Source organism: Tachypleus tridentatus, chromosome 13 (genome assembly GCF_004210375.1).
Source record: "Tachypleus tridentatus isolate NWPU-2018 chromosome 13, ASM421037v1, whole genome shotgun sequence".
Lineage (NCBI taxonomy): Eukaryota > Metazoa > Arthropoda > Merostomata > Xiphosura > Limulidae > Tachypleus > Tachypleus tridentatus.
Window position 1 is genome coordinate 214,649,067 of NC_134837.1, and position 21,063 is coordinate 214,670,129.

Consider the following 21,063-nt stretch of genomic DNA (forward strand, 5'->3'; position numbering starts at 1 on the left):
TCCTGCTCTGACGATAGCAATAAATGAATTTGATCAACCATTTAAAATGGTTTAGCACAAGATAAGTTCAGGTTACCTTACTCCAGTAACTGAGGCCATTAACAGCACCTTATCAGTGTACAATTTTGGTGGAGTGATATCATCGCTACTACCGAACCTCCGACAACATTTTGAGGCAACCAGCGGCACTACACATTTACATGGTTATTATTTTCGTATATCTAATTTATATATCGAATATTATAATTATTATATGTATATTTTAACTACAAACACCGAACGTTGTACATTTATAAATCAAGTTTTATTTCTTTACCCCTTTAAGCCATCACTAGGCCCTGCATGACTAAGTGGTTAGGGCGCTCGACCCATGATCTGAGGGTCGCGTTAAGACTCTACATTTCTACACACAATTACACAATCCCCTACAAACATGTGGTCAGCTATCGGTCAGTAACCTCCGGTCTTTCTTTGTGAACCTGACGATGACCGAAGAAGGTCGAAACGCCGTTCGCTTCTCTACATAAACATTTTCTCAAACCATACCAACCGTTTTCAAATATATATTTTTCTCCACAAGTGGGTATTCTTGTCATCACGGATTATCTGTATAAATCTTCATCAGTGGAATCTGGTACTTGTCATATAAGAGGACATTGTCATTATCTGGTACAGTTGTATTGGCCATTAATATCGCGTCCAGGTTACCCTCTGCCCTGACGCTTCACACAACTAGGATTTAGATTGTTAACACTCAAGATCATCATACCAATAAACTGGTCCTCGGCTAAGAACACATACTAAAACTAAACTAACCCTGAAATTAGTGATAATCTTGTTTTTACAAATACAGTTCAACTCTCGGTAGAAACATTATAACTTAAATTAAAACACCATAGCCATAACAATGATATAGTGACACGGTACCAGGGTTATAAATGGATATTTGCTGACTTTATAGAGGAAGATTGGGATATGTGGTCACCTTGGCTTTGAATACAGTTTTGACAAGCGAGATGAATTCTGTGAAGAAAGTATTTTAAAACAAGTCTTTTTTATTTTATTTTAAAGGTCGTTTGTACTTAATATAGAGATTAAACACAAAGAAAATTTATTTCTTGTAACTGTGGAATATTTTACCTGTCGTTTAGATAAAATGAATCACCAACATAGGATAAAATGACGCCATCTAATTCATTCTAACAAAATTATTTTGAAATGAATGGTGCATTTGAACCATCTGATAAATGCTCCTGGAAAGGTTTGCACCTTGGAAAGGAATGGCTGTGCACCATATGCATTACATACGACATTATCACTAACAAAGGTGAATAGTAAGTAAGAATAATACATTTACACGGTGTAAGAAGTGCTTTTTAACCTAAACCGTTCATTTCGAAGTAAAGGTGCTGATCTCGTTCACTGCTATAAAGATGGCAATAAATGAATTTGATCAATCAGTTAAAACGGTTTAGCACCAGACAAGTTCAGGTTACCTCTGTCTAGTAACTCAGGTCATGAGCAGCTTCTTGTCAGTGTACAGTTTGGCGGAGTGATACCATCTCTACCACCGACCACACTGGAGGCAACCAGCAGCACTACACATTTATATGGTTATTATTTACGTGTATCTAATTTATGTATCGAATATTATAATTATTATATGCATATTTTAATTACAAATCCCGAACGTTGTACATTTATAAATCAAGTTTCTTTCCTTACCCCTTCAAGCCATCTCTAGGCCCGGCATGGCTAGGTGGTTAGGGCAATCGACTCGAAATCTGAGGGTCGCGTTATTCCAACCGAGACTCAGTTTCACTCACTGAGATACAGGGATAGCATTATATAAGAAAACAATTACCCAACTTATAAATAATTCCTAGTTTCACTTCAAGGAAGTCATTCAATAAAAATCTGTAAGTTTCTTATGATGATAACTAAACTTGTTTGTATTTCAAAATCAATAGTAAAACTCAAAGTAGTACAAAACTTGGTTCTTACAAATCAGTTATAAAAGAACTGAGATTTGGAACTATTAAAACCCAGTAAATGTACTAAAGTATCCATGTAGCATGGATCTGAGACCTAGTAAATATATTAAAATATTAATTTAGAATGCAAGCTTGAAGGCTGTTTAGCTTCATCATTCATCTTCTTCAGTAGTAAATTTGGAGGTTTGTACTTCCCATAATGTTTTTTATTTAAAATCTAATTCAATAGAAACTAGAGTTTACTTTAAAACTAAACCACCAAGATATATCACCATCTCTGATGTATATATTTTTACAAATCACTGATGATGGAATTTGAATGTTTGATTAAATATGTTTACAATTAACGCAGTAGTAGTGTTGTTTTTAATTCAACACTTCTACCCACATACCAAAATCTGAATTTAGGTCTTCACAAGTTCTTTGGTATAAATCAAGTCTTACTTTACTTCTTTCTTCCTTGTCTGCTATAAAGCATTGCAGAAAAGTATAAAGGTCATTCAAAAGCAAGGTCAAAGACCTGAGTCAGAGTAAACAAGGTTCATACTAAATTCATCAGATCAATTTTAAGCACTTTTCAAGAACTTTCTAAACACTCTCAGAATATTTTCAAACATGCTTTGTAAGCTCAAATCTACACCAAAATCAACCACGTTCTATTGAAATTGTATAAAATTTCTATGTATTTGTTCAATATGTGAATACAGACTAATAGAAAAAGAAACACTTTATTTATTACATTCAACGTGGCAACATCTATTAAAGTGGGACATATCGAAATGTTTTTCTGTTGTAATGTTTTCAGGCATTACTAAGGCTCCAATTTGAGTGCCTCTGTGTCCTTGAAATTTCATTCTGAATTTCAGGGTTTTCAAGGATACCTATACACCATAAGTGAGACTGTGTTTATTCAGTGCTCAGTTATATCATCAATCCTTCTCTTTCTGGTTCACACTTTGACTTTGAATCCTGTTATATTTATATTATATGCTCACACTGTTGGTTGTTTGGGTCATATTCTCACTGTGTGGCCAAACCACATAATGGTTTATTTTTTAATATCTTTGGTGAATGTGTCTATTCCAATCATTTCTCCCACTTTTATATTTCTTATTTCTTCTCTTTATATTAACAGCTCTTTATAAACAGTGTATCTTGTTGACAACCATTTCTCTGATCTTTACGTCTTGTTGATTCGAGTTACGTTAGAAGCACTTTTGAAGGAATTTTCATTAACCTTAATCAGAGGTTATTTACTTTTAAAAGTAAGGTTTTTTTCATGCTATTAAAATATATTTAATTCTCAACATATGAACTGAAAGTGGTAGAAGAATAACACTTGTCAACATCTTCCATGTAAACAGCTGTTGAATATCTTGTGAATGTCAACATATGTTGGTGTCTTAACACACAATATTTATAGATATGGGCAACAAAAACAAAACCCAATATCATTATTAACAACAAATGTATTAACTTACACACATAAAACTGTTCTTGTCTAGACATCAATCACTTTGTATCCATATCTTGTTTCACTAGTGCTTCTATTTATCTAGCTACCAGTTGATTGGTCGTTCAGTCTGTTTTTTTATCCAGCTGTATTCGTAAACAGCATATTATATATATATATATATACACATACACAGAAGAAGTCACCTTCGTGAAGTACTCCGAAGTTTTACTTACGTCGTCTGGAATCTATGTTGAGAGCTAAGTTGACACAGAACATCTCGTTCAAGGTAAAGTTACGTTATGTTTAGACTGGACTGATCTAATTAATACACTATGCCAGATTTTTTTCTGAAATCCCCCTATTTAAAAGTGGGGTGAATCTCAAATAAGAGGACGTCTTAAATTTAATGTATTCAGTATAAATGTATGTTCCACGAAAAAAGTATTAAAATGTACTTGTCTTATAATTAATGTAGAAACAGTATTGTGGTACATCTATAACCATTCGTTTAATTCAGGTTTTGTCTATTTTTCTATGTACGATAAGAAGTGTCTGAATAAAAAAGAAAACCCTTTTAAGATGGGAATTTTCAAAGTGTGGTGTACCATAACACTTCTCCACCTGGTACACTTAACAGGAGGAGATAACTGCACGTGTGGTAAGGATACAAAAACGACTCGTTTTTTAACATTTTATAATAATGTATATAGCAGATTTTTCAAGGCATATTTGTTTGTTGTGAGAGTTTTGTTCTTGACTTTTTGTTAAATAATTAGACATCTTAATGTTAATAGTCGAACTACAAAAAGAAGTGATTCATAAATAAACTATTCATTTGTTTCGTTATAAGTCGCACCTTTACACGATAGTGTTTATGTTAAAATACACTAGTGTTAATGTATGTAAAAAAAAAGTGGTTCATTTGGGCTGTTTCAAAGACCACGAAAAATCATGTTACGTTTCATGATCATGTTTTCGGTCTGCTCATCAGTTCAGAACTTCCAAAATTTGTTACTACTTTTCGATGTGAATTGTGGTCTCGAATAAGAAAGCAACGTCCTCATGTTTGAGCAAGTCGGTCATACAACTAGTTTTGTAACCTTGTTACACTTATTTGAATGCTGCTTGTGTCACCTCTGGTGATCAAATGTTGAAGAATGTTGGGATGTTTTAAATTACTTTAGCTGTAAGTCTTGGAACACAGTTTATTGACTTTTGTTAAGTGAACACGGCTAAATATTTGATATATCAAATGGTAAAAATGAATCGTCAAATGTATCGTTTGTAACTTTTACAGTTCGGTGCTGTAAGAAACGTTTATACATTCGAAACCTTTACAACATTAAAAATGTAATGTTACCCAAATCGTTTTGATAGGTAATCTTATTTTTCATATTTCAATAAGATGTAATGAAATAAACCTTGTGACACCATGTTTATTTACGTGAATGTTTACAAGTGAACTTCTTTACTAAAACCATAGATATTTTACTAATGATTTTAATCTAGAGATATCTACAATAAAATCATACTTAATTAATTTTTGTTGATGATATATTATTTTAAATACTATCTTCTTTAGTGACAGACAGGTCTCTGGAAGGAAAACTGATGAAACACCCTTCAACGCCAGCAGTTTACCAAATTTTGGATGGGTGTCGGCGATGGGTGCCCAATCCTCCCACTTACAACAACCTCTACAAAAACTGGGAGTGTATTCAATCAAATATTTTGGAGAAACTCTTGTGTAAATGTGATTCTCTTTCCAACGGTGCAGAACTTATCAAGGGAAGTGGAGATACTGTATATTTACTAAGTAATGGCGTCAAAAGACCTATTGCTGACCCTGAAACTTTTAATGGCTTTTGTTTCGACTGGAACAAAATCAAGAATTATTCAGATATTGTCATCAACAGTCTTTCTACTGGACCTATTGTAAACATTAAGTAATATTTTAAGTTACATAAGTTTTTTATGAACTTTTCATTTGAAACAGTTCTCTTGCATTGTTTCTTATAATTAAAATAAAACACGTTTATTTTCATAACTAAATGACATTCGCTTTCTTTAACTGTAAAAGCATAAGTCAACTCAAACGCATAAAAATTCCGTTTGAAAATATTCAATTTAAAACCAACGTTTTACAACGTTAATAAGTCTTTCTAGACATGTTAGTTCTTAAAATAAAAGATATGAATCTCGTTATTCAATCTAGAAAAAAAAATTTTCTATGTTTTTCTGGCTAACTGAAACTATGAAACTTGGTCGGAAAATTAGAATCAAAAAATGAATTTTCCTTCCGTAATTCAACTTTACCTACTTAGAACTATTTTGAATTTTAATATGTTATGGATAACTGGCATATTTCGAATGAATAAACTAACCATATAGGGGAGAAGTCCCCTTTATGAAAAACTTGATAATTTAACCTTTGTCCTCAGAAGTTAATACAGAACATTTCGTTAAACGTAAACTTACGTCGATGTTTATCTAAATTAATATAATAAACTATGACAGATTATTATATCGATTAAGTGATGGATGTGATAACAGTAGGATATTTTTCTCTTTCAAATGAAATAAGGACTAACACAAAACATAAATAAACACACACAAAAACTGACTCTTCCATGTGGTTTTGTTTGGTTTATTTCCTTATAGGAGTAAAGCCACCGCTCAGTCGTAAAAATGCATAATAACAGAAATAACGTTCACAAAAATAGAAATTACATCAACAATAGGTTCACATGCACACAATACGGGTAGAATAATATTCAGAATAGTAAAAATTAGATAAAGTCTACGTTTTCACAAAAAATAGATAAGCAGAGAGTTTATATATTTATAACTTTATAACATATTAAGAGGACAAAAAGCAGCTCATTACCCCATAAATGATGATCCATTTTACTCCCAACTTTAACCATCCGTTATTACTTGTGTATTTACACATAGATAAATGTACTGCCTCCACCACTGTTAAAAACAGCTCATTTCAAAAGCCAACGATCCTGTTTGGAAAGTAATACTGTCTAAATTGCAATTGATTATTACATTGCCAATGTTGAAATTTGTGACCCCTTGTTGTATTGTTTTTCTTTCTACACACAAACAAATGTTTGAGAGGTCTATATTATCAACACTTTTTATAAACTTAAACATTTCATTCATATCTCTTCTTCACTTTCTCCTCTCCAGAGAAACCAAGTTTAAAGATTTCAGTCTCTCCTTATATGAAAATTCTACCATACCAGGTACCATCCTGGTGACTCTTGTCTGAACCTTCTCCAACTGTTTAATGTCCTTCTTGAGGAAGAGAGTCCAAATCTGTATACAACACTCTAAATGAGACCTGACAAGTGATCTATCTGTACAGTGAAACAATAATAGCCCTTGTTTTGCATTCCATATTTGTATTGATGCTACCTGGAATCATACTCGTCTTATTGCTTGCTACATTACACTGTTTAGTGATTTGAAAGTGGTTTTTCTCACAACATCAAAGTATGTTTCTTCAACCACAGTATTTAACGTGGTTCCATTTAAATTGTAACAATAATTTGAAGTGTGAAAACTTATATAAATCACCTTACATACTGGATAGTTAAACACCATCTGCCACGTACGTATCCAATACATCAAATGATCTAACTCTTCTTGTAAGACTGCATCATCTTTGATACAGTTAGCCAATACAAAACTCTTCATGCCATCTGCAAACTTCAACATTTTATTGGTCATTCCAGAGTCAATATCAGTAATATAAATCACAAACAGCAGACGACCCACTACAGAGCCCCGAGGCACACCACTTGTGATTCAGTCAGATCTAACTCCAATTATTACTACTTTCAGCTTTATAATCTTCATTACATTTTCTGTTCAATCCACACTCACAGATTTAAGCTTTGTGACAAGTTTTTTCTAAGGCATCTTATTAAATGCTTTCTGGAACTCAAGGTAAAACCAATCCACAGTGTTTCCTTCATAAGTTCTTCCCGTAAAATCCTCAAAGAATGTCAGAATGTTTGTTAAACAAGACTTTGTCTGAGTGAAAAAACGTTGGCTCATTGAAACTATATCAAACTTCCTTAAGTGACTCTGCAATGCATCTTTAACACACCCTCCAAAACCTTTCAGACTACTGATGTATGATGAACTGGCCTGTAATTGCCTGGATAATGTTCATCACCTCCTTTAAAGAGTTGACTAACATAAACCAACCTCCAACCTTCTGATGCTCTTCTGCTATTCGATGACCTATAAAAATATTACCTAGTGATTCACAATAAAATCTCTAAGTTCCTTTAGAATTTTAAAATAAATGTTTTCTGGTCCGGTGGACTTATCAATTTCGAACTTCCCCCATTTGCTATTACAATTTCAGAAGATAAAATCACATATTTTGCATCAGTATTTTCCCTATACATTAAGTGCTTTGGTTTTGACATAATACTCGCATCTTCATTGGTAATATAATTTGATAAGTTTATAATGGAATTGACTGTTTATTACGAAAGCCCGCACCGCTGACAGGACGATCATGTTTGGTGTGACAGGGATTCGAATCCGCGAGCCTCAGATAACGTCCATGAAAGAAATGGTTCAAAAATGCATTATGCTGTGATCGTTGAACCGAACTTAGGATATTGTAGGAAAAGCTTCCATTATCTTGTGTGTAATAGAACAGCTGTATCGGGTAAGAGTTACAATAAACCTAAAAAATAATTAAATCTGAAATAATAAAATATATTTTACACAAATATAAATGTCATAATTGTGTTAAAAAGAAATAAAAAACGATTTCAATGTCAGCATAATTGATGTTTTCTCTTTTTTTCGAAGTGGAATTCATTTGTATCAATTTTTAAAGAGTAATAAAGTAGTTTGTAAACTATTGTTTTATATGGTTACGAATTTCGGTTCATACTTTTTCAATACCTTCTTATGCTTTTATCATCAATTTTTTTTTTCCTTAGTGACAATGGAAGAAATACCATTGTCGTATTTTGGTGATAGTGGGGAAAACTGCCTCAAAACAAACAAAAAAAGAGTGAACAAGAAGAAACAAGCACGTTAATGCTCGAACGAGAAGAGAATTCGAAAATTGTCTCTCAGGTCACTTTCTAATAGGACCGCGTTTTGACCGATTCTTATTTTAATTATACCCACACAAGTGATATGATTTTAATATTTACATTTTTGCGTATTATTTTCAAAAATCAGTTACAAAAATTGCTCAATATTCCTTGTTGACAAATCCATTTTCTAAAACTAAAATTATATTTTATTATGCATACAGAAATATATCAAAAACTTTATTGGAATTGAACAAAACTTACTGAGGCACTGCCAGATAACTTTCTTGTGTGAACAATCTCAAAGTTATTTCAATAACCAATGAAATGTTTGTTTCATTTATTTATCAAAGCCAAAAAATTGATAATAAAACTTTGAAGCTTTCTGGTTTAAATCTATCTTATATGATCTTTGGTTAGTGTTTCATTCCCCATAAATATGCACGTGAACTAATTGTGCTAGCCTTTCTTAATTTCGCGGTGTGAGACTAAAATAAACACCATTTAACGAAAACTCTTGGGCTTCCTTTATCTAGCAGGATTAACCTATATATTTATAACGCTTCCAGGATTGAAAGGGTGCACATTTGGTATGACAGGGATTCAGGCTAACAACCCACAGATTACGATTCGAACGCTATCACCATTTGGCCATGAGCAGTGGCGTATTTAGAGGGGGCTAAATCCCAGGGCCCATAGTCTTATTCGGAGCCCATTGATAGTTTTATTTTATGCACATTTACATGGTATGTAGGGCTCGCAAAATCATTAGCCTGTGGATCCACTCAGCCTGAAATCCACTACTCACCATGACGAACTTTGTTTGAGTTTTTTTTAAAATTACAATCAAAGTATAACATAATGTGTTATAGGCGTCATCTGTTAGTCAGTTGTAAAATTATTGTTATTTAACAGAAAATAAACGATTTTTTTCTATTAATTTACTGTTTGAAATTTGTAAGAGTCATTAGAAGTTGTATTACTTATTTGTCTTTATATTGATGACTTCATGTTAAACATACTTTCACAAACATTGGATGATACACGTTACTGGAAAAACTGAAATTTTAAAATGGAATAAGCAAGATTTAATCCTGAATAACCGAGGGCCTTAAAATTCTTTCAAGCGGTGTTAAAGTAAATTAATGGACGACATTTTTTTCCTTTTTTATTAAATAAATTTTTGTGCGCCAGTAATTCTAACCGTGAGCAAGTGTATAACGGATTTAATTTTATTATTCACTAGGACTTCTACCGACAAAAATAAAGGAGTGGTACTTTTATATAAAAATCAGTTTGGCCCATGTTTATTAAACTCGATCTTGTGTATATCAAAAAGAAAACAACAAAAATTAGTCTTTAAGAACTCTTCCAGTGATGAACATATTTCTTTCTTCTTAAGATCTGAATTTACAGGATATGGGCCAGGCTTGGCGTAGTAAAGGTACAAATACTTTGATTGGTTGGTTGGTTGGTTTGGTGTTTCATGGCTCAAAACAACAAGGCTATCTGCGCCAAACATCTGGTAAAAAGTTAAAATTAAAGTAAATTTATTAAAATTCATGAAAGGTAATTAAGGTAAAACAAGACAAAGTTTAATTTTTGAATTAAAAACCCAAGTAGCATTAAATCCAATTTTTACATCTCCTTTCAGCGGTAAGAGAAAAACTACAGTAATCGAAGTTATAAAGGGCTTTCTGTGGCATCATTGTAATTATCATAACTCACCAGGATGACTAACGGGTAAGTTCAAAAAACAGAATTAGTCACCTGAAGTTGGCCTTTCCAGTCCTGGTTCCAAGTTATTTGACGTTACGGCCATTTTCTAATTTCAAATCGAACTAGATAGACTGTGATTCTTAAAAGGGAATCACTTCAAAAAAGGGTATAATGAACACATTTAAAAATCTTAAATAGCATTAAAAAGATTAATGACCTTAAAAGCTAAAAACATTTCTAAAGTGGACAGTGTCACCATCGCCAATAACAGTCTAACGTTACCGATAAACCTTGGGACAAAACGTGTTTAAAATAGTGTCATTGTTGAGAGTCGTAACGACGGCAAGACAGTAAAACGTGGCCAATTGTGACCTGAGTGTTACACAGGCAACTCATTGGGGCATCAGTCCCAGAGAACAGAAAACGATGAGTTAAAACTGTGACAAATGTGTAATGTAGTTAGAACAACTTCTTCTTTTCGATCCTTACGGAAGCAAGACGGTCGAAGTCCAATAGAGGGTTTTATTTGGAAAAGCTTGTTTTCACGTTACTCACTCCAAATCGTCTTACAACCGTAAACCCTAAATACAGAACATGGCCCATGTGTGGAACTGGCACAGCACTCATAAAGCCACAGCAGACAGATTTAGCTGCGGTTTCGAAGAGCTGGTTCCCGCAAATATCAACACTGTTTGGTATCCAGAAAACCTAGATAGATGTAGATGTGATAGAAAAATGGACCAGATGGTTTTAAATATTGGTGAGAACAGGGAGAGAACAAACGTGAAGCGATTCCTTGGCCAGTAGAGAACTAAGCGAGTCATTATAAATAGTGCAATTTGAGTGTTGTTTAGCTTCTATGTGAAAGTCGTCGACATGGAGCCTGTTTAGCAACAGTAAGAGGGAGTTGGTCAATGATACCCCTAATTCACAAACGAAAACAAACCTTCAACTTTATCTTCAGCCACAAGACAATCAACTTGTTTACGGTGTGAATTTAGTGCTACGTTGTTCTAATTTAAAGGTGATTCGTTAGATATAATGCAACATTTCTTGACTTGGGAAGAAATTTTCCGTTGTTATTCGTTTAAAAGGAATCAACTTTTACCTTTACATCTTAAGCCTTATTAGATTGTCCGTATCAACCATGGAACTAGATTGTATACTTCATAGATTACCTTGGTTGTGCCATGTTACCCATTGGTAATAAACTAATTTTAAATCTATTTTTGGAATTTCATTGTCTTTACAAGCAATGAACTTATCACCAACAGACTGCGAGATAGTATTACAGGTAAGACGATGTAGATTTGAGCACTCGCATCTACCCTTAATGGTAAGTGACGTGCTCTTATTTATCTGCATAATACAATGATTGTAAACAGTTTGACTTTAATAGGCACAGTATTCAGATACTGGTTGATTCTATAATTCTCAAAAACTACGAGATATCTTTTTTTTTTTACTAATTCTGTTTTTCCATTAGAAGTCAGCAATTTAAAAAAAATAAATGTGTTTATCACAATATCTTGAAAATATCTTTTATAACGTTATTACACAATAACGGTCAATAATGGTCAAAATTATGTCCTATTATAAACTTCAATAAATAACTAACTAATGAAATACAGTCACGCAGATATCAACATCATGTGACCTAACTCAAACAGTTTTTAATGACATGTCAGTATACTGATATATATACGACCTAGTGAGCTATTTTAACTTGCCATAAAGTGAGTACAAAATCAGGTTTTGTTTGGTAATAAAGTTTCGTGTCTGTTTGTGTTTGGCAATTTCTAAACACTGTTATTCCCCTTTCTGTTACAGAAACGACGCTTTTTTGTACAAACAGTTAGCAATATTATCACCTGTGTAACTTTGTGTTACTTATTTAACTGCTGCTTGAGTTTCCTCTAGTGATCAAATGTCGATGAACATTGAAATGTTTTATCATTATGTACGGTACTACTTAACTGTAAGTATCAACAAGGAAAAACATGGCGGCAGAAACTCCGCCTTATAAAAAAATTTTCCATAAAGAACTCACTGGAATACATAGAGACAATAAAAACAACATTGTACTTTGACCTATAGTGACAAAAGGTCGAAAATAACTACGCTACAATTTAAAAAAAGAAAACCAAAACAACGACTACGTCGACTGATTGACTGAGTTTTTCAGAGAGCCTAGGGTAAAAGCAGCTAAATCATTGGGTCCAATACCCTCAGACAGTTCTTGCTTTTATTGTAGTCTTCCACTTTGTTCTTCCGATAAAAAATCCTTGTATACAATATATACAGGCATATGAATACTAAACAAATTAAGGACGTACTTAAATATCGTCTTAACCCAATAGATGGCAATACATATCAATAGATAGACACGCCACAGTTTCCCAAAATAAAGGGAAGAGTTTATACAGGTACGGGGTCTGTTCAAAAAATGCGCGGACTGACGTCATAAAACAAAATGTACTTTATTTAGAAGTTACAGGTCTGGGACCCCTTCAAAATACTCTCCTCCCCAACGCACACACTTATCCCAACGGTGTTTCCACTTGTTGAAACAGTCCTGGTACGCTTCTTTTGTAATGTCCTCCAGCTCCTTCGACGCATTTGATTTAATCTCGGAATCGTCTCAAATCTTCTTCCTTTCAAGGGTCTTTTGAGTTTGGGGAACAAGAAAAATCGCAAGGAGCAAGGTCAGGTGAGTAGGGGGGGGGTGGGGAAAAACAGTGATCGAGTGTTTGGCCAAAAACTCACGAGTTCTGAGGCACAAATTTCGCAGCAACGCGGTGCATCTTCAATTTTTCGGTCAAAATCTCGTAACAAGATCCAACTGATATCCCACACTCTTCAGCAAGCTCCCTGACAGTCAGACGTCGATTTGCCCGCACCAGGGTGTTGATTTTGTCGACGTGTGGGTCGTCAGTTGACGTGGAAGGACGTCCAGGACGCTCATCATCTTCAATGGACTGTCGACCATCCTTAAAACATTCATGCCACTTGAAACATGCCGTACGCTTCATAGCAACATCAGCGTAAGCCGTGTTAAGCATAGCAAAAGTTTCAGTCGCAGATTTTCCACGTTTAACACAAAATTTCACAGCAAGTCGTTGCTCCTTCAGGTCATTCATTCTGAAATCCGCTAAACGAAAAAATCGCGCTTCACTTAAAACCGCGTAGCTAATACACAAATGAAGATATCTGCAATCGGGAAATGGCGTCGTAATCAGCTGATCTGTGCGAACCTAGCGACACCAAGCGGATTCCCCTGGAACCAACTGGAGCCGCGCAGTTCAAACAGTCCGCGTATTTTTTGAGATTAAGGCAAATGCGACGAAGGAGCTGGAGGACATTACAAAAGAAGCGTACCAGGACTGTTTCAACAAGTGGAAACACCGTTGGGATAAGTGTGTGCATTGGGAGGAGAGTACTTTGAAGGTGTCCCAGACCTGTAACTTCTAAATAAAGTACATTTTGTTTTATGACGTCAGTTCGCGTATTTTTTGAACAGACCTCATATTAAGTAATGGAGTCAAAAGGCATATTGCTAACCCTGATACCTTCAATGCTTTCTGTTTCAACTGGCCCAAAATTGAAACTTATTCAGATTTTACTGTCAAAAGTATTTTCACGAGATCTTCTATAAACATCGTATGACTACGATGCGTTAACTTTGTCTTTATATAAAACACTTGTATTTGATTGCTTTGTAGTTTTAAAATAAAACATGCTTATTTCCTAAATAAATAACAGTTGCTTTCTTTAACAAAAAAACCGTAAGTAAAAACCACTGTTTGTTAACTTAAAGGCCTGAAATTTCTTCTTGAAAATATACAAGTTAAAACCAAGTAGAACGTTTCTAAATATCTCTACGTGTGTTAATTCTTAATATGACTCTCTCTTTTGGATCTGAAAATAAATTTTTTATTCTTTTCAATCTAACTGAAAACATCAGATTTTTAGGATATTTGTTTTTCCTTTGCTTATTCAACTATATCTATTTAGAGGTATTTTGAGATTTAATGTGTCAGCTAAAGTATAGTAATTTACATATAAATTTGTTCATGTTATTTTACTCGTACCTCTATTTATCTGACTACGAGTTTTTTGGTCATTCAGTCTATTTTGTTCTATGTGTTTATTGATCAACATCGTTCTATATATAACTTATTTTTATCATTTCATTCACCTGTCTCTCTCTCTCTGTTAATGATGAAACATTAAAATTATTAATTATTTAAAATGTTCGTAAAATATTAAAGAAACAACCTCTACTTTCTGTTACTCAGGGAGCTTATTTAAAGCTACATCAAAGCAACTTTAAGATATTTAAAGTTCCACCACTCGGAGATAATGTGTACTGTCGTCCAAGTTGGACTGGTGACACTTTTATTGTTCCTCGAAACGTCTGAAGTTAAAAACAGGTACAAAGTTGAATCTGAACCTCAGAGAAAAGTGGTTAAATCCACTTTTTTTTTGTAAAAGTTTTCCTAAAGTTCATTAGTCTTTAAAATATTAGGCATTTCAATATATAAATAGGCACAAATATTTAAAATATTTTTACTTCATTATTATTTGAAACAGAATTTAGAAAGGGAATGAAAAAGAAATACAACGTGAGTTTATCTTTAATAATGATAACGGAACATTAAATTGTTTTATCTAACATTGTTATGAACTATACAATGTGCTTTAAAGTGGCTTAGAGATATGTCTGTGGACTTACAATGCTAAAAATCAGGTTTCGATACCTGTGGTGGGCAGAGCACAGATAGCCCATTGTGTAGCTGTGTGCTTAATTCAAAACAACAAAACACCTGTACAATGCGACCTCTATGGATAACCAAATGAAAGTATAATCAAAACGCAATAAAATGAATGATAAATTGAATTAACTGTATTTAAGAAATTGCTGTTGTATATGTAGTATTATAATTATCTCGGAAGAGTTTCTGATTTATTATGTTACGTATTACATTTTGAAACAGCCGGAAAATTTAATTTAGATAGTAATTGAATGTATGTAAACATATTTGCAAGAATGATGCACACAAGTTTCTTTTTTAACACAAATATATTTTGATATACGAATAACAATACAATTTATCCTAACAGTTATTATAAATAATAACTTACATACAAATATTCTGCAAAGTTACAAACCATACAGGTATAAAGCATGCCTTTGTTCGTAGTAATATCAAAGAAATCCTACAAAAAATAAAATAAAGTAAAATTATTACAGAAAATATTTTATAACATTGATGGTTTTATAATTATTACTTGTTTCATCAAATTTCCTTCATCCCATTGTCTCTAAATACCTTTTCATATGCAAGAAGTGCTATGTAAGTTTCAAAGTCTTTTGAACTATACTTTCCTTATTATTCAAAACAGATGTGTTTGCAAGTTTTTTATTATTGTTGTAACACAAAATGTACTTGTCCTCCGGCGAGAAAGTGGTAATTGTATGAACTTACCATGCTGAAATCCGGGGTCGATACCCTGTGCTAAATACAGCAGATAGCTTCATGTAGATTTGCTCTAAATTAACCTTAATTATATCCCTAAATAAATAGCAATTACTTTAGAGAGCTAAAGAAGTAACAACGTACAGTTAGAGGACAGTGAGTACCCCAATCCTGGCTGTGAACTAGTCGTGGTAGTGGCTACATTATATAATATGAGTTAATACATATATTTTTATATTACAATTTACCGAGCGAGAGATTAACTCATGGAGAATACTTACCTATAGATCATTCAGTCTCTTACGAAAGTGAAAATATGTGTGTAGATAGGAACTACACCTTTATATATAGTACTAGCTGGAGTATCTGTCAGTTAGACGGGTTAAATAAATATTCGTTTGTAAGAGAGAATAGGAAATTGTACTGATATTTCTTTTAACAGAATAAACATTAAAAGTGTAATGAAAATACGTAAAAGTACCAATATTGTAAAGAAAGATATACGGTTTTCTAACACTCAGCGATATACAACATTTATAGTTTATCGAAATTTGATGGGTAAGTGAAGAACCCAACTCTCTAATGACCTTCCTCATGTCATCCTGTATCAATGTTTCAAGTTTGGTTCTGATTGCCCAAGAAATGTAGAAACGTTTAGGAAACAGATACACAGACACAGATATTGACGTTTACTAATACAGATTATATAACTTATTATCATTACGTTTCTTATTGTTGTGGTATAAACTTCTTATAATAGAAGTTCTTCTTAAAGTAATTTTTGAATAAGATAAGAATCTGAGTTAGAAGAAGAAAACAAAATTATTTCACTGTGGGAACTGTCTACGTTTGGCTAACCCTTGCTCTTCTCTACCTTGTACACATTACAGAGGACGTTACAGATGCTACTCTTTTCGTTACGACAGTAAATCATGTGACGAAATCAGTAAGATAACTTATTTTATTCTGATTTTGATAATCTGGATTTCTTTCAATAAATGCTACTTATGTCTTCCTATAAAGTAATTAGTCACTTTCTCAGAATTACCAGTAATTAAGGGACATTTTGTGTAAGTTGTTTTTCTTAATAAGTCTACCTTCAATGGTTCATAGACTTACAACCAAGTGATTTCTTTATCTTGTTGTAAAGTCATGTTATGTTTCACGATTGTTTATGAGTTTGATAAATTCCAAGATTTATTACTCCTATTTGTGTAAGTAGTGTTACCTGAAGAAATATACAACATTCTCTTGTATAAAATTGGTTTGTCTGTTATTAAGCACAGAACTACAGTAAAGGCTATCTGTGCTCTTTCTGGAAACAACGCAGATATATCGATGAGCCACAGGTAGAGGGGCATTGGTATAAAGTACTTGGCCAAAAAATAAATTTTTACGAGAAAAGTTTCATTTGTTTTAAACCTGTTTCGTCAAGAGCAACAACCTCAGTATCAGCAGACGACGAGTGGTAGCTTTACAAAGAAGCATTGTGGTGTGAGCACTGATCAGGTCTCTTTACCTTCATTCTCATTAATTACCATTCGTTTTCAACATTACGCAAAGGTTATCTGTATTGTTTGTTTTGAATTTCGTCACATGAGGGTCATCAGCGCTAGCCTTCCTTATTTTAGTAGTGTAAGAATATAGAGAAGACAGCTGGTCATTATCACGCATCGCCAAACCTTGGGCTACTCTTTCACTAATAAATAGTGAGATTAGCTGCATATTATAAGGACTCACGGCTGAAAGAGAGAACATGTTTGAACTACTTGTATTAGCCGTCCCTAATTTCAAGCTGATAGGCTACAGGGAAGCTGGAAAATGAACAACATACACCGCCAACTATTGAATTAATTTAATTGCATAGCAGAACTTTACCATGACTCTTATGACGTATCAATGGCCCAAAGTGCGGAGCGCGATTTCAATGCAACAGGTCTAGAACTGTTGACTCTCGTATTCACAGACTGGCGAGGTAATCAAGATAACAGAACATTAAGGTTTTAAAGTACATGAAGTACATCTGTCTGTAATGGGAAATAACCAATACCAGATCGAACCTACACACATCTGTCTGTAATCTGAGATAACTAATGCCAGATCAAAGCTATATATATCTGTCTGTAATGGGAGATAACCAATGCCAGACCACACCTATACACATATGTCTGTGATGTGATATAGCAAATTCCAAATCGAACCGACACTCATCTTTTTTTTTTTTTTTTGTAGTGGGAGATAAACAATACCTGATCAAACCCACACTAGTACTACATAAAAGTTTGTGTGTGTTCATATAGCAAACCCACATCGGGCTATCTGTTGAGCCCAAACAGAGGAATCGAGCTCCTGATTTTCGCGTTGTAAATCCATAGACTTACGGCTGTACCAGCGGGGGAAGGCTAAATCCCCAATAAATAAACTTTTTTAAAGAAAACTGAACGCCATTAGCAACAGCGATATGGGTTGATATATAAAAAAACAACCCTTATTTGGAAACACTTTTAGTGGGACTATTTTTGTTTATTGAAAAGTGTCTAATTTTACGACCAAGGGACGTTCGCTTGAAACAAATCTCGAATATTTTCTGTTATAAATTGTTATTGTGTCCAATTAGTTCTTAAATCCTTATTTTATTACAATTAAGTTTTGTGTACTTGACTAAAAAAAGAAATTTCATATATGTACGGTCACACTTCACTAATTAATAACACATTCCAGTCAGTTGGATGTGGATACAAATTAAACACTCACATATCAGTTATGGCCCGGGATGATCAGGTGGGTTAGGGCGTTCGACTTATAATCTGAGGTTCGCGAGTTCGAATTCTCGTCGCATCAAACATACTTGCCCTTTCAGCCGTGGGGGGCGTTATAATGTTTCGGTCAATCATACTATTCGTTAATAAAAGTGTAACCCATGAGTTGGCAGTGGGTGGTGATTACTAACTGATTTCCCTCGTGTAGCGTTGTTCGAAATTCAGAAAACAAACAAACATATCAAATATTTATTTCCAGTTTCCACATGGAGTCCACATCATAAGTGTAATTTAATCAATCGTCTCAAATCATAAGTATAAGAATAGTGAATTATTCGAAAGCGCTAAGTTTGAGTCTCGTTTGAAAATCATTATAACTTTTATAAGCGGTCGGTCCTGTGTGCTAACTTCCTAATAAGAATGGCCAAAATTTTTCACAATATTTTTTTCAAAATCACTAGATGGCCAACTTTCAATAACACGATCCACGAATAAAATTAAGATAATCTGTGATTTCACTGAACATTTTCGATTTAGGTTTAGTAATTAATGTTCTACATTGTTAACTTTCAACTGTTAGTTAAATCTTGTTGTTTATAAGTGAGCACAAAGCTTCACACAGGGCATTCTGTGCTCTACCCACCACGGATATCAAAACCCAAAGTTTGGGGTTCTAAGTCCGTAGACATTGCACGTAACCAATGAGAGGCTAGTTAGATCTTAGGATGAGTCTTTGTGGTTATAACTGAATAAGACAAAAAAAAAAAAGAATGTTCTTTATTAACGAACCTCTATCATGCAAATATAGAGTTGAATACGTTATATTATAAATATTCTGAATATGCATATCAGCAAGTCACGTGATAGTCACAGCTGAAATATAAAGTTGTAGTGGAGCGGGATGTACAAAAACTACATTTTGGCTTTTGTTGTGTTTTATACGTAGGTAGTGCCATACCACCGAAAATTAATCGCTTTTGAGAAGGATATGTAGTATCCGTTTCTGATGCAAAATATCTACACATTCAGGTCGTAAAGATGGTACAAATCGAGTATTTAGAAGCTCCAATACAGCGATATTTCTTGTGCATAAACATCAGTTTCTACGATCCTTATGCGAGTGCGACAGTCCTCATGTGAGGTTCAGAATTCCGCTGTTTATAATATTTCAGCCGTACAGAGTCCTCTACAATCAGTTGTGTCTCCTTCTGTCACCATTCTCAGTTGATATAATGTATACCTGGTCAAAATTAAACTAATGGTATTTAGTTACAATTTAGTGCTTCATATGCTTGACAATTATGGTACACTCCCAGCATGAGACTAGGGTCGACGTAGTGCGACTCTACTCCATAGACTCATTGCCAAATAAAGTGTTTATCATTTCTTTCTGACACACATACACAAAGATGGATAGACGACGCCATAAACAGGTGACACATCGCGTGTGCTTCAGTTCATTGCTAAAAAAAAAAAAAAGACAGAAGAAAAACCTACAGTGTGCAAGTAATGTAATCTGGGATTTTGTTTGGATTACTTTTGGAAATACCACACAGTAAATAAATAATATAATGTAATGAAATAGAAATTGTACATAGTAATATGAAAATGTATATAGTAAAATGTAATGTAGTGTAGAAGTTCTAAACCGTGAAGTGCAATTATATATACGTAGATAAATATATATTAGTTTGTTATAACCTAAAACCAAGCCAAAAGAAAAATAAATTAAAAAATAATAAACAAAAAATGCTGCACTATCTGAAAAGATCCCAAACTATAATGTGGTTTATAAAATGAAGCCTAGGTACACATATATATAGTGAAGTGAAATTCTACATTGTTCAAAAATTGTATATAATATTGAATTGGAAACTGCACATGGAATAAATAGTAGTGTTAAAGGCTAGGAAATTGCTATAAAGAGAATAGGTCACCCATCACTCCACCTTCTCCAAAGCCTCACCTCCTTGTTACTTCTGCTGAGCACCACCGGAGTTACCAGTATGTTATATTCATAATCTTATCATTCCTAAACAAAGATAAAAAAGTCGTTTTTCTTTATAGAAATTAATTATCAGCTGTGTGTGTGTGTGTGTGTGTGTGTGTGTGTGTGTGTGTGTGTGTGTATATATAGAGTGATGTTCGCCAGTAGACAGCAAAAAACAGACCGAATTGGTAGTTAGATAAATAGATGAACTAGAGAAACAACCGATACAGAGATTGGTGTGCAAGTTTATACACTTGTTAATAATGATATTGGCCTTTGTTTCAATAGTGTTACCTGTATAAATAGTTTGCAAAGACACCAACATACATTGACATTCAGTAGATATCCAACACATATTTACATGGAAATTGTTGATAAGTACCGTTATACCAGTTTCACGTCAAATGTTTACAATTAAATATGTCTTAATAGCGGGACGAAAAAAAAATTCTAGAAAATGAACCCCTTTTTAAGATTAATGATATTTTTATCCAGGAAAAGTTTGTTACTGTCGTAGCTCAAGTAATGAAAACTGAAAATATCATGTTTTGACTAACAAGAATTTGTCTTGTTTATAAATTCTAACA

General features: G+C 33.6%; 1 protein-coding gene across 5 annotated transcripts in view; it reads left to right on the top strand.

Moving 5' to 3' along the window:
- Window positions 1-5,415, top strand: part of LOC143237994 (uncharacterized) — a 30,414-nt gene extending 24,999 nt beyond the window's left edge. Inside the window, exons 1-3 of one of the 5 annotated variants that reach the window (XM_076477843.1) lie at window positions 3,619-3,736; window positions 4,000-4,108; window positions 5,033-5,415. In XM_076477843.1, coding sequence (XP_076333958.1) covers window positions 3,698-3,736; window positions 4,000-4,108; window positions 5,033-5,400 — 516 coding nt within the window. In that variant the 5' untranslated portion in view covers window positions 3,619-3,697 and the 3' untranslated portion in view covers window positions 5,401-5,415. Of the gene's footprint in view, window positions 1-3,618; window positions 3,737-3,967; window positions 4,109-5,032 lie in introns of those variants that run through there. The other 4 variants (XM_076477842.1, XM_076477844.1, XM_076477845.1 and 1 more) reach the window with 4 other exon arrangements.
- The last annotated feature ends 15,648 nt before the right edge of the window (window positions 5,416-21,063 follow it).